The following is a 15076-nucleotide window of genomic DNA, read 5'->3' on the forward strand; positions in this document are numbered from 1 at the left end:
AATGTAGGACCAAATTAATTCTAACAAAAAAAATATAAAGGCCAAATTATTTTTTTTTTCATTTTTTTTAATAGGGGTAGAAATTCTACTCTAATTTAATCTAAGTGTATATATATCTGTAAGTGTATTTTTGCATCATTTGATTACTTTTCCAAAACTTTGTTAACGATGAAGAGAAAATATGTACAAAAAAATTATGCATATAACTCCAGCACTAAAGCATGCTAGGTCGGCCTTCCTTTAGCCTTAATCTGTATATTGAAATACATTATCTATTCTATTATTTAAGAAACTTTCAATCCATCTAAGTTATGAACTCTAAATAAAACTTCTAAATTTTAGGTAAATTAAAAAAACAGTATTTTTTTTACCAAGTTTCTCCATACCCCATAAATTAGGTAGACCTATCCACGGTTCGGGTCGGATCGAGTTTGGGCTCAACCCACATTCGACCTGAACTGATCAGGTGAAGCCACCATTAACCCGCAGCTAACTGCGAGGAGAATTGGATCGAGTCGGTTGGAGTTGAAATGGATGTCGAGCAGATTGGTCGAGGTTGAAAAATCTGGAAAATAGCTAGAATCCGGCGAGAAAAGATGAAAAACAGCCTAAATCTAGCGAGAAAAAAATTGCAAAACAGTTAAATCTAGTGAAATCTCGCTAGATCCAGCTAGATCTCGTCCATTTTCAGCAAGATCTCTGCTAGATCTAGTGAAATCTTGTCAAATCTAGCTAGATCTTCCCTAAAAAATCCTAGTATTCGCCGAAAAACACAGATGGGTTGGTTAGTTCGGGTTTCTCGAATTTGAGAGAAAGAGATCCAATATCCAACCCACTGATCTCGGTTTTTTGAGAACGAAATCTGTCACCGACCACCGGAGAAATTGGTTCAGTCAGCGGCAAATCAAATTTGGTTGGCGACAGAGGGTGGGTCGGGTCTAGTGGGTCCTTAGATAGCCCTAAAATTAGGTACCACCTCTCTAAAATTTCCACACACACACACACACATATATATATATACACACACATTGAGATTATATCAACTTGGATTTATTTTTGATATAGTTGAATACGAGCAGAAAAAGAAAAAATGAACTTAGGTTTTTTTTTTAATTAGAAAATTGAAATGAACATTATTTTTTTTTTCTCTTTAGTTCAAATTATTGACCTTTAGGGAAAAAAAAATAAAAGAGTCTTTAAGCATGCACATGAGTGCTCAAAGGCTAATTTAATTAATTTATAAATAATTTGAGATAGAATTTCTAAAGGAAACACGGTAGGAAAAACATGCTTTATTTCCAATGAACAACAATTCTGGTTCATGAATTTGCCAATGAAATCCATAATGGCCCAAGGGATTTTGGGTCCTAACTCCTAAGGCTGTGTTTAAATTGAAGCTTTTTATATATTTAGATTGAATTAAATAATTTTTATTTAAAATTTATTATTAAAATTTGTTTAGATGCAAAATATATATATATATATAGATTTTTTAATCAATTTTGTTTTCATATGTGAGTTGTTGGTCTAAATTTTTATAACTTTTTTTATTCATTTTTTGAGATTTTCATTTTTTTTATTATTATATTATGTTCATTACTAGTAAAAGAAAATTTAGAGAATCTTTAGGAGACTAGATTAATTTTTCTCAAAACTTACCCTTTTTTTTTACAACTAGTATATATTTAAAGTTACAATGATTAAAAAAATATTTAAATTGCAAAAAAATTAGTGGCCATTGGTCCGCCTACATGTTATTAATTTTTTTTTTCTAATGTTATATCCACAATATTTTTACAATAATTTCACAACATTTTTTAGATGGTAATATGTTATTGTTTCTAATTTAGATCCACAACTAACATCAATTTTTTATCTATTAATAACAAATTATCACCTAAGATTTGTTATAAAATATTGTGGACAATGTTAGAAATTTAAATCCCGGTTGATAGAATTAACAAGTTTTAAATTCAAGTTATTAATTAGATCTATTATGAATAAATCTTGTTCAAACAAACAAACATCAATATCAAGTTAAAATTATGCACAACAGAATAATAAATAAGACAAGATCTGATGACCTAGGAAAACCAATGAAACAATCTAGTTTCATAATAAAAAACTTGGGGGAAAACATTTTCAAAAAGCAATTCACTATAGTAAAGAGAAGTTTTAGATCTAGAACAAAACTCTTGTCCTTAGATTCTACAAACCCATTAGATGAACTTACAACAGAAGTATATGAACGCTCAACTCACAATCACATTTGGAGCCTCCAATTGAATTCAAGAATCTCTTGAAGGTTTTTCTCACAGCAATAAGTCTGTGGTGGTTGCTATGACTTCAACTTCTTCACCAATTGAATCTTCAAATCTACTTTGAAGCTCTTTGGAATGGAGAAATAGAGAAAAGTTAGTTACAAAACCCTAGCTACATAAATGAAGTGTTTCTCTCTCTCTCTAAAAAGCCTTCTAATAGATGTTTTATAATGTCCTTTAAATACCCATTCGAATAGATCTCAATTTGGGTTTCAAATGAAGAAGTTATCAGCTTTTTTCATGTTACTGATTTTTGTTGATCCGCAAAGCTCGATGTATTAAGAGGTATCAAGACTGCTATCAAGGAGGTAGTAGGTTTTGAGCTTCTATAGAGAGGTATTGAGGTAGTATTGAGACTGCTATCGAGACTATTATCAAGATACATGCTAAAAATGTGCTGAAAATATACTTTTCTTAACAAAATTTGTGTCTTATACTTAGTCTTCAATTACAACTTTTAAGAAACATCAAAACTCAATAAAACACATATAATTTGGCATGGTTTGACAATACCAAAATATATAACCCTAACAAATAACAATTTATTTTGATAATGCTAAAAACAACAATAACATTCCTAAATTAGCATAACAAAAAATTTAAATTAGAGATTGGGGTGAGTTGACATATTAATTTAGAAAGTTGGGAAATTATTGTAATATTTTGTGTTGCCAATTTCCTTACTAATTTTATTTTTCTTTTTTCATCTACTAATAGTTGGGCATAATTAATACTCTTATAGGTATAGAAATATCCCTATTGGTTAAAATTTGGGAGTATTATTTCACTTAAGGGCCTTAGGTGGCCGCCAAATTGGCCTACTGGTAGGGCTAGCCCAATAGATTTGGAGGCCTAAGACAATAGCTTCAAATAGGTCTTTTGGTTATTACTTAAATAATATTTAATTATTGCTCTATATCATTATTTTTTATAAACAAAATAAAAATAAAAATCATATAACTATTTTTTGTGCGGAAAAAAAACAAGAAATATTACAAATTTTATTACGAAAAAAACTTACAAATTGATGTAGTAATAAGCATGATTAGTGGCACTTTCAAGATATAATAAACGAGTGTTTGAAAGAATAATATTAGGGATACTATAAATTTTACAACATGAGACTTACAAATATATATCATCGATCAATTACAAAAAAAATAATTCAAATGTTCATTTAATAGGTTACTAAAATCCACCAATAATAGTCATTGTCACATTAATTTGTAAATACTATTTAGAAAAATTTATAGCATTTCTAGCATTTTCCTTTTGAGACTTAGAATTACTTCTTGTAATTGGTAACACATCTAATTTTTGTGAGACCCATACATTTAAATTTGTATTATTTCTAGCATTGCTCAATTTTTTGGGCATTCTTAAAAATGAAGAAAAAAAAATGTGAAACTAATTTTTTTTTATATCTCCAATAGATATTTTTTAAAACAAAATATCAATTTTTTGGCCCCACATTTGGGTCTACCTCTAGTAGAGGGCCCTAGGTGATGGCCAACAAACCGTAAATTGATCACCAGCATTTGACAAAAAGTCAATTGTTTCATGGCCAACAAAACGTTAATGATCTGGAAGATTTTTTTGTTAGGTTGTAACTTGTAATGCGATCTTGCGGAATTTGTAGGATGCTTTGATTGGATTTAACACGTCCTTGTATTTTAATTCACCTAGGCTGGATTATTTTTGCTTAAATCTCGTCCTTTCACATGTTTTGGATCTTTAATTTTCTTCCCACCATTTTTTAGGAATTTACTCTTACTTGATTTGGTATGATTTCATTTGGTTAAATTCTTGTCTGCTTTGTCACTTCGAAGGTTTATTTATTTATTATTTATTTATTTTGTTGTGCAAATGTCACTTTGAAGTTTGAACCCTGTTATTTGACATCTCAATTTGCATAAGATGCCTTTGATGTATTTCAAGGTTGACTGTAGCTGAATCATTGAACATGTCCTACTGTGGGGGTAATCCTTAACTAGGTTAACAAAAGAAAATGAGCGATATCAACGTGCTTAGCAAGGGGTATTTTCCATAGTTAGGACGGCAATGGAATGAAAGTCTTTTTCACTCATCCTAAGCTCTAGCATTTTAAGATTTTATCTTAAAATGCTCTTAGGACAATTACTTTAAAGACATCCGTTAACATTATATTTCTTTTTAAAGCCATAAAATTTGATTGGTAAAATGATCTTAATAATGGAAATAATGACCATTGCTCTAATTATTTAAAAGTTGATGCATCAAGTAATGAAATTTGAACCTTTGGTCAATCTCTAGTTTAGATTCTACCTCTACTTTTGGGTAGGTCCCTCCTAATTGAGGTTGGTTGTTAATGTGGGATTGAGGTGAGGTGCAACACTCTAAGTATTGCACTTGATGCAATTCCTATGGAGGGTTGAGATTGATATTTGCAAAAAGCAACTTTCAATCTCAACCATTAATTAAAAAAGTTTTAAAAAAAATTGAAGTAAAGAGTAAAACTTAAAAATGTAAAAAGTAAATTATTTTTGTGAAACATGGTAGGGTTATTGCACCCAGTGCAATACCTTCATCCTAATCCGTTAATGTGAGTGAAGTTTTGGAATGTGTGTGAAAGAATGAGTGCTTCATGGGTAATTAATGGTTGAGAAAATGTGCACCACTGCAAGATTTGTGGATTGTATGCCACCTCTTTTTGGTAATAGATGGTCATCTAACTTGGACGTGTCACTTTCTACAAGTGAAATTTTGGTTTTTACTTGTCCCTCCCAAGAACACATGCACTTTCAAAACTTCTCTTGATTTGTATATATTGTATTCATTTTGTGTATTTGATAGGATGATCTCATCTTTTTCTTTTCTTTACTTTTTTTTTTTTCTTTTTTTCTTTTTCTTTCTTTTTTTTTTTTCCTTTTTTTTTTTTTAATACACTATTGATTCCTAGAGTTTAAAGGTTGAACACTTTTAGTCCCTTATCAATTTTAGTTTCTAAAGTTTAAGACAACCCATATGCTTCAATTTCACATTACCCCAATTAATTGAATTTGAGTGTTAGGTTATATATATGTCATTTCAAATTTTGATGCCATTTCTCTCTCTGGTCTCCCCGATCCCAATCTGATTCTGCACAAACAAAACCATAAATAAATCAATATCCATTAGATCATGAAAACCAAGCCCCCAAAGCAAATAAATTTTTTATTTAAAAAAAAAAAAAAAAAGAAAAAAAAAAAGAGGAAAGCAAATGAAATTCAGAGGAGTTAGATGGAGATGGAATGAATACCTGAGAACCAGAGAAATTCAGAGAAAATGATGCGTTAGTTAGAGGTTTACATCTCTGTGTGCATGGGAAGAATATGAAGGAAGATTTAAAAGAGGAAAGACTGAGCAGCTTATTGTATTTGAATCCCGAAAGTAAGCTAGGCCTATTTAGAGATCCAATTCCTAAATCTTATGCTGCAAATGATGGCAAAATGTAAATAAAACATGGGTTTGGCTTACCTTCAATAATTTTTTAATTAGAGGTGTTTTTTTGTTTTAAATACACTAAGTGTGTTTTAATCTCCATATTTTATTTAATTAGTAGATAACGTAACACTTTCTTATTAAAACAAAAAAAAATTTCAGTTAAAAAAGTAATGAAAGTAAGTTAAACCCATAACATGGAACTCAATAATTCAGAATGTACTCCAAACTAAATGGAAGGCCCACTACAAAACATACAGACTGAAATTCGAAATAACGATAGAAAGAAAAAAGAACAACTCTCCCAAATTCGCAACAGGCCTGGATGCTCTCACTGTTCAGCTAGCAAAAGGAATTTACTCTTGACATCAGTACATCACCAATATAATTCCTGTCAGAACTTAGAACTCTCACCTATAGACCATAATATGACAAATAAATGTGCTTGTAGGCTAAGGCTTGTAGCATTCTCTATCCTGATCCTGACCTCAATGTCTGATCATGATATAAATGCCAAGGCAACGACGAAAAACAAAGCAACACAAGCGATGCCAACAATCCAAACAAGATAGCTAGGGAGGAACATAGCTATCATTAGTAATAACCCAGTGGCAGCAGCAGTAGATCCTATCAGTCCAAAAACTCCAGCAATCCGTGGCTTCCTATGGGTTAGCAAGACAGCAGTGATGGAACAAAGATAACCCACCAAGTTACCAACTACAACACAAACTAGGAAGACCTTGTTGGAAAAAGATTTTCCAGTGAAATGGAAAACAATGACAGAAGCTGATGTTTGGGCTGCAACTGTGATGGACATCATGGCTACTTTGTTTATGTTCACAGTTGGTCTACGGTTCCTACCTTCACCTCTGCCTTCGACGTCACCTCCACCTCCGCCTCCTTCTCCATCTCCGTCTCCGTCTCCGTCTCCACCTCCACCTCCACCTCCTCCACCGCCTCTGCCTCTCCCTCCACCCACTCCTCCACCAGTTTCTCCACCTTCTCCTTCTCCTTCACCTCCTCCGCCTTCATCTTTCCCAACACTTGCACTTCCACGCCCACTTTCCTCTTCCTCTTCACCATTACTCCCTCCTTTGGCTTCAACACAGCAATTAGTAACTTCAATAAGCCTATCTTTAGAATCAGAATATAAATGTTGTAGATGTAGGTAAATAAGTAGATCAGTGAAGATCATTGAGAGTAACTTGAAGAGTGACTCACCGAATCTTTTGGTTCCATCTTGACCTGTGCCACTGCCGCTCCCATTTCCTTTATCAACACGGCCAAGTACAACTACTTTAGGATGCTGCTCAGGGTTCCTTTCCAGACACTGCAATATATCATACTCCTGGAAGCTCAAATGGTGGAAACTCATGGTTGCCCATGAATCAACAGCACGTGTTTCTTTTCTGGATGGAAGAACACCAAGTTCTCCAACGATCATCAGCAAAATCAGCATGATCATCACCAGGTTGCGAAGAACCTTCTTTGATCCCAGGTTGCTATCTCCATCGCCGCCACTTCCTGCAGCACCACCATTAGCCTCTATTGCCTTTGATGGCAGTAAAGGCGGTTCTAAAAAGCCTAGGCCTGCATCTTCATCACCCTTGCCACCCACGAGCATTGATAAGGTTGGTTCAGGTAGATCTGATTGCACTCGCAGCAGCCATGGACTGCTTGCCTCACCAAGTCTTGAATAAGGCAGGGAATCCAGTTTGTCCCCCAAGATCATATCTGGGTTTTTTGGAGGATAATCAGATAAGGCAGAGCTTGCAACCAAAATAACTAGGAAAGTAGGAAGGGTTATATTAGCCTGACCCATGTTGAATATATGAACCAAAGCAAATCTTAGAGATGCTAAATGCTACAGCGAGAGAACGAGATATATAACCAAATTGTTGTTCGTGGGCAACAAAGAAAATCTCAGTGAAAGAACCAGGATAGCACGGGAATTTCTTCGCAAGTTAAGCATGTCTTTCCTTGACGCGTTTCAGATCACCATCTAGAAACTCTGGAAATTTGGCTAGAGGAACACCAAACCCCTGCATTTTTAAGGGCCTGTGTTATGTGCTTTATTTATTTATTTATTTATTTGTAAATATTTTCTCTTCATCGTTAATGAGCATTCGGAAAAATAATGAAATTTCAAAGAAAAATTGAAAAGATGGTGCAGCTTTTTAATAATTTATAAATCTTGTGATCTAAACTCATATATTCATGAAAAAGATGTTTAGAATTTGGATTTTAATTGTTAATGGACTAAACAAAACTCAAAATGAAACAAATTCTAATTAAATTACATTTTTTCTTCTTTAATTAAATTAAGTATGATATATATATATAAATTATTTGATTTATTCTTGTATTTTTTTAATTAAATATGCGTCATATATAAATAATTTGTGCTGAACTTTCACGAAAATTGAACTCATTATGAATTAATTTTATTTAAAATAAACTGTACAATGAGAGGTGTGCATATAAGAAATGTGCACATAAAGTGTTCAAAGTAGACCTTCTTCACGCGGAATAACCCAGATATATGAATCTGAGGTGAGGTGATGCAGTAGTTTCTTGATATTAATTTAATGCAAACTGTAGAAGTTTGACATGGGAGAAGTTAAGAAAGAAGACAAGAAAGGTAAATTTCTTCGCAAGTAAGGTTGCTCTTCCTGCTGCCATGTCTTAAGTTAAAGATCTTCTCAAAAAAAAAAAAAAAAGTTGAAGAAATTCCTCTCTGGATGTGTAGGAAAGTATCATGCAACTAAGTTTCTGTTCAGCTTCCTTGCAATTGGTATTAAAATACGGATTTGTGTTTTTTATTATTATTATTATTATTATTATTATTATTATATATAGTGTAATGGAGTAATGGATCAATTCTGGGTCAATGCTTTCACACTTGACTTATAGCTTTTGGATAAAACTTTCCAAGGAAAGGATTGTTTATAAAACCCAGCAGTCTCATAATGTTTGATATAGTTCCCAATCCGAAAAAAAAAAAATGGAGTCTGCAATCCTGAAGGAACTTGTTATATTTTTCTTATAAATGAGGTGTTTGGTCACAAAAATTCTTCCATATTTTCCCATCATGTTTATCACATATGCTTCTTTTACCATGGGTACCATGTTTATGCTTCTTTCTGCTCACGAACAAGTGGATGAAAGTCTAGTTCCAATTTTGGTCTTCAAGGACAGACCAATTGCATATCATGCTTTCCTAGCTAGTCTCCATAATGATTTCATTGACCGGAGCCTTTAGTTCGTTGTTGCAACATAAGCCAAGAGTTGAAAGATTTTGCAGGGTTTATGCCATGGCTTCCATGATATCAGCTTTATCAATACACTTGTGCGCCACAATTTACTGGGGTTTCACGTATCCTCCACATTTAGCAGAACATGAAATTAGGATATGGATGAAGAAGTATGCTACTCTTTATTGGTAATTACATTTTCATTCCGCAATTTCACCTTGCTCTTAGTGGGTGAAGTTAACTATATATGTAATTGGAGTAGGGTTTTTTTTTTTTTTTTTGGGTCCTATTAATGTCTAGATCTACCTGATGACCAATATTAAACTGTGTATTGTTAGTGAGTGGAACTGGAAGAGCCTTCTTAAAGTGACAATTAATGGGAAACTTTTTCCCATAAAAAATTTAATGGGATTGTTTTTTTCGCTATAGCTTCAAATTGTTAATGAAGTCTGATGAAGTTGGTGCATGCTTTAAATGAGTGAAATTAAAATTGTTCACGAAGTCCAACAGAGTTGGTGTTTGGAGTGTCTTTTCTAAACAAGTCATTGAAGTCTATGCATATATATTATTTAAACAAGTCACATGTATAACTCACTACAAGAAATTTGGTCTTTAGCGACGGCATATAGTCGTCGCTAATGCTTTAAATATCGTCGTTAATTATATTGGCGACAAAAAATGTCGTCACTAATTTTCGTTAAACAAAAGTGGTAACAAAAAAGTTTTTTTGTGACGATATTAATCTCGTCGCAAATACAATACTATTATTGACGACAAAGTCGTCGCTAATAGTAACAATTGTCGTCATAAATAACTCGAGATTTCAAGACGAAATATCGTCGTTACTAGTTTAATTAGTAGTGATGAATTTTTTTTGTCGTCGCCATTAGATTATTATTAACGACAACATTCTTGTTGTTGCTAATATGTCATTACTAGCGAGGACACTTGTTGTCGTCACAGATAATGATATATAAGTGACCACAAATATGTCATCACTAAAAATTGCATATTAGCAATGATATTGTTTGTCGTCACTAATGATGTGATAAAATATTAGCGATGACACTGCCGTCGCTAATAATATTTTACATTTTTTTTTATTCTTCTTTAAAATTTACATTCTGAATTTTACATTGGTACCTGTTGGGAAATAACAAAGCACAATCCTATGCACATAAAAAAATTTCAATCACAAATACTCATATAAGTATAACAACTGCTCAATCAATAACTACTAATAAAGGAAAATAATACCCAAGTTCAATATCATATACATAATAAAAGCTCCAATCTATTCACTCAAATACTAATCAAATGATAACGAATTCCTCATGAAGATATGCAACCAAGCTGAAGCTTGTTGCAATGAAAAAATCACAAAACAAGAGCCAACAAGGAACAAGACAAAATTCCATATCCAATTTTCTCAGTATTTCCAAACTAGTCTCCTTTTAAAAAGTACTCCATAACTCAAATTAAATTAAGACCCCTTTTACAATTCACCAATCAGTTACACCCAAAACACACAAAAACTCCAAAATCATTCAAAACCCATGAAACTCTAAGACACAGAGACCCACAATTGAACCATGTAACAGTTGCTGATTTTCAAAGATACCCACAACTTGTTTACCAAAATTAAGGAATAGTCAGAAGGTATAATAAAGAGAGATTACCAAAAGTACCTCAATTTAACACAACCAGGAAAGATATGAACTTTGACACTCCCCAAAGTTTCAGTGTCAGACTTTGAGTTTAGTTTCTTCTTCGATAAAAAATAAAAGTAAAAATTTTGTTTCTTTCACAATGTTTAATAAACGCCTTGGACTTACAAGTTGAACAAAAGAGTGAGATCGTGCTCTTTTCTAATCACGTTTGTGCCTTCAAGATGAACCACCACTAGTACTTTCAACATAACCTTCAAAACAAGACCCAACAGAGATTAACTCTTCAGCAAATGGCTTGGAGGCAAATAAAAAATGAGAAATAGAAATTTGGATGCGATGTTTAATTTGTAAGTGTAAGAAAATTAGGGGCAACATAGAACTAAATGGTAAGCATCCTAATAAACAAGAATATGTCAGGCTTCTTCATAGTTTTACAAGGAAATGGCATCCGATGACACCTTTAAAATTTTAGATTTATACGGAATAATTTACAATAACATTGAATTATAGAAGTAAACACAAAAGGAGGGAAAAGAAAGGGAGACTACTCACAGCCTTTGAAGACCAGGAAACCCGAAATCGAAATGTTGGAGGGCTTTGACACTTCACCAGCCAAATTGTTCAACTCCACAACAACAGCAGAAGCTAGTTGTTTTGCTTAGAAAACCTCTTTAGCCAATTTTTGATTCTACACACATAACCCACTATTCTCCTCTGAAAACTAAACATGTTCCAACTTAAGTTTCTCATTCTTAATCCCCTATCCAAACAAACAAACACAACAATGAGTTCCAAAAGTGCAGGCACTTGTCAAAATGTACAATGACACATAAACAATGTGCTTTAATACCAGAAAACTATGTAGTATAGTTTGCAGATGAATTAGGAAGTTTCATAGCATGAGTGGGTTAAGCAGCTGGATCTTCTACAAGGATCACATGCTAGCCATTTGTGAATGCTAGATGGATTGCCATGATGTAGAAGACAAGGTGTTATTTGCACGTTATAAATAGGAGTTTTAAATTGGGGCAAAAAAGACGAACTCATGATAAGAACAATCAAGTCACTACCATAATAATCCGACTTTAATAAACCACAATTCCACACATCACAAATTTTCAATGACAAATACTCGTATAAGCATAACAACTACTCAATCAATAGCTAGTAATAAGGAAAAACAATACTCAAGTTCTATATCATATACATAATTTAAATTCAAATCTACCCTCTCAAATAATAATAAAATAATGACAAATTCCTCAAGAAGATATTCAACCAAGTTTGCAATGAAAAGTATCACCTCTCAACATCATCAATAGCCCAAGGCATGTGACATTTTAACCTGAAATAAAAAGAATAAACCAATGTAAAGGTGAACTAAAGTAAATGACAAAATTGTGAACAAAATAGTTTTAACATCCAAGTAAAACTTTAACATTTTTATTTTTCAAAAAAACCATAGCTAAGAAGATATGAAAGCTTTATGTACTTAACAAAACTTAACCTGCTTCAAAACTCAACTTAATCTTCATCCCCAAGATCTCCACTAGATTCATCATTGCTAGATAAATCTTTTTCCTGATCTGAGCTTGAAACATCGTCATCACAATATGTTTGTTCTTCATTGTTAGAATCTGTATCCCATTCCTCATTAGACAAGTCATCATTGATGAACATACTTTCATCAAGTTGCACATATACATCATCAACAGGAATTAAGTCCCCCAAATCTATTGTTGGCACATCATCTCTATGTAACAAAGTTGAGTCTTCATCATTTTCTTGTTGAATTGCTGCATTAACCCCAATACATTCACTTTCTTGGTATACCGCATCACCATTATCTTCTTCATTTTCTTCATGCACATTCTCTGTGCCTATAGGAATACTATACATATTTCTATGCGTCATATGTTGCACCACGTGCCAACTATTGCCCAATTTAGTATCATTCAAGTAAAAAACTTGTGAAGCTTGGCATGCTAGGATAAGTGGATCCAAATTATACCATATACGAGATGTATTCACACTTGTAAAATGCTCATCCCTTTGCATTCTTGTTCCATCCCTAGTATTCCACCAATCACACTCAAATAAATATACATGATTATTGCCCAAGTAGGTTAGCTCCAAAACATTCCTCAACTCACCATAGTAGTTAGTTTTTGTTCCACCATCTTCACCCGAAACAAAGACTCTGCTATTTTGAGTACGACGAGTATGTTCACGGTCTTTTGTGTGGAACCTAACACCATTCACAATGCAACCTTGGTAAATGGCAATTGGAGCATCAGATCCGCATGCAAGACTATATAATTCTTTGGACACATTTGTTGCATTACTCCCACATACAAGATTGTGGAACCAATTTTCGAATTCAACTTCATGCTTATGATCAATGTCAATGATGCCTTCTCCCTGGATCTCCAAATAATGCTCACTACATTATAAATACATAAAAACACTTCATTTTATTTTCGAGTAACATGAAAATTTTCTTTAAAAAAAATCACTGGATCTTCAGATAACGCTTACTACATAATAAAAACATATAAGCACTTCATTTTATTACTAAGTAATATGTAAATTGGAAAAAAAAAAATCAATGAAACACTTACGTTTTGTACGAATCAATTTCTAAGCAATTGCTAAGCACATACCATCGAGCCTGTGTACGCGTATCATCAAGTCTTACATATTTTGGTGCTCCTAAAGGACGTACTGGTTGTGAAAAAACAGACAAGCCTACATCCCTTTCCCCTTGGCACCTGTCGCTATTCCGCTCCTCACAACTCCATACTGTCTCAATCTCACGAAGATACATGGAGCAGAATGTCAAACATTCAATAGATAAATATCCCTTAGCAATTGATCCTTCTGGACGTGCTCTATTTTGCACAAACCGCTTTAATTTACCAAGAAACCTTTCAATTGGATACATTCAACGAAATTGAACAGGGCCTGCAAGCTCTACCTCTCAAGGTAAATGAAGAGCTAGATGTACCATTATATCGAAAAAAGCAGGTGGAAATATCATTTCCATTTTGCATAAAATCACAACAATGTCTTCCTTCATTTAGTTTAAGACATTTAACTTCATTGTTCGTGAACACAAGTCCTTAAAAAATAAACACAATTCAATCAATGTTGTACGTATATTATCATTGAAATATCCACGAACTGCAACTGGAAGTAATCATTGTAAGAGTACATGAAGATCATGGCTTTTCATTCCTGAAATAATACCCTTATTGGTGTTCACGCATCTACTAATGTTAGATGCATACCCATCAGAAAACTTAACATTTTTCAGCCAATCACAGAATCTTGTATTCTCAGCTTTTGTCAATGTATACTTTGCTTGTGGCATTTTCATAGATGTACCAGTTTTCTGTAAGTGCAAATCTTTACGTATGCCCATATCTTCTAAATCCTTTCGTTCATTAGAAGTGTCTTTGTTTTTCCCTTTTCCACGATCATACATCAGTGTACCTAAGACACTATCACATATATTCTTCTCAATATGCATGACATCTAAGTTATGTCTCAGTTTCAATGTTGATCAGTAAGGTAACTAAAAAAAAAAAATACTTTTCTTTGTCCAATTCAACTCAATCTTCGTGCGCTTTCTTTTTCTTGTAGCTTCATCATTTCCGAATTGCACTTCTGGAACATTCATTAGTTGTTGTAACAGTTGAGCTTCTGATAATTCATTAGGGGCTATCCTATGCTCTTCAGTTCCATCAAAAAATTCTTCTTCTTTTTTGCGCCAATTATGCTCCTGAGGTAAGAATTGACAATGACCCATGTAACACAATTTGTGGCTAGACTTCAAATAACTCGACTCTGTATTCTCATTACATATGGGACATGCTAACTTTCCTTTAGTAGACCACCCAGATAAGTTTGCATATGCAGGAAAATCATTAATAGTCCATAATAATGCTGCATGCAACTTAAATGAATGTTGCATTGATGCATCATACATCTTGATGCCTTCATTCCATAATTCTTTTAAATCATCCACCAACGGCCGCAAATACACATCAATTTTGTTTTCAGGTGCCTTACATCCAGGAATAAGTAAGGACAAAATCATATACGGATCCTTCATACACCTCCATGGAGGTAAATTATACGGCATAAGTACTATTGGCCACGTGCTATATGATGTACTCATGTTACCAAATGGATTGAACCCATCGCTTGCTAAACCAAGTCGCACATTGCGGGAATCTGCAACAAACCAAGCATGTTTTTTATCAAACGCTTTCCACACTATTGAATCGGCAGGATGTCTAAGGTAATCTCCATCTTCAAGTTGCTCATCTTTGTGCCACCTCATGTCTTTAGCTATATCTTTCGACAT

The 15076-nt window shown here is 33.4% G+C and overlaps 1 protein-coding gene and 1 long non-coding RNA gene across 2 annotated transcripts; both read right to left on the bottom strand.

Moving 5' to 3' along the window:
- Positions 1-11265: 11265 nt before the first annotated feature.
- On the bottom strand, positions 11266-12692 carry LOC142630307 (uncharacterized). Its single transcript, XR_012843278.1, has 3 exons — positions 12212-12692; positions 12008-12049; positions 11266-11464 (listed from the first exon to the last, which is right to left on the bottom strand). It is a non-coding gene; the product is annotated as an uncharacterized LOC142630307 (long non-coding RNA).
- A 39-nt stretch (positions 12693-12731) lies between these two features.
- On the bottom strand, positions 12732-15076 carry LOC142632356 (uncharacterized). Its single transcript, XM_075806785.1, has 6 exons — positions 14299-15076; positions 13919-14199; positions 13712-13777; positions 13368-13612; positions 12858-13147; positions 12732-12775 (listed from the first exon to the last, which is right to left on the bottom strand). Exons 1-6 carry the CDS (start codon positions 15074-15076, stop codon positions 12732-12734), a joined length of 1704 nt encoding a protein of 567 aa, XP_075662900.1.

This window comes from Castanea sativa, chromosome 4 (assembly GCF_040712315.1).
Source record: "Castanea sativa cultivar Marrone di Chiusa Pesio chromosome 4, ASM4071231v1".
Lineage (NCBI taxonomy): Eukaryota > Viridiplantae > Streptophyta > Magnoliopsida > Fagales > Fagaceae > Castanea > Castanea sativa.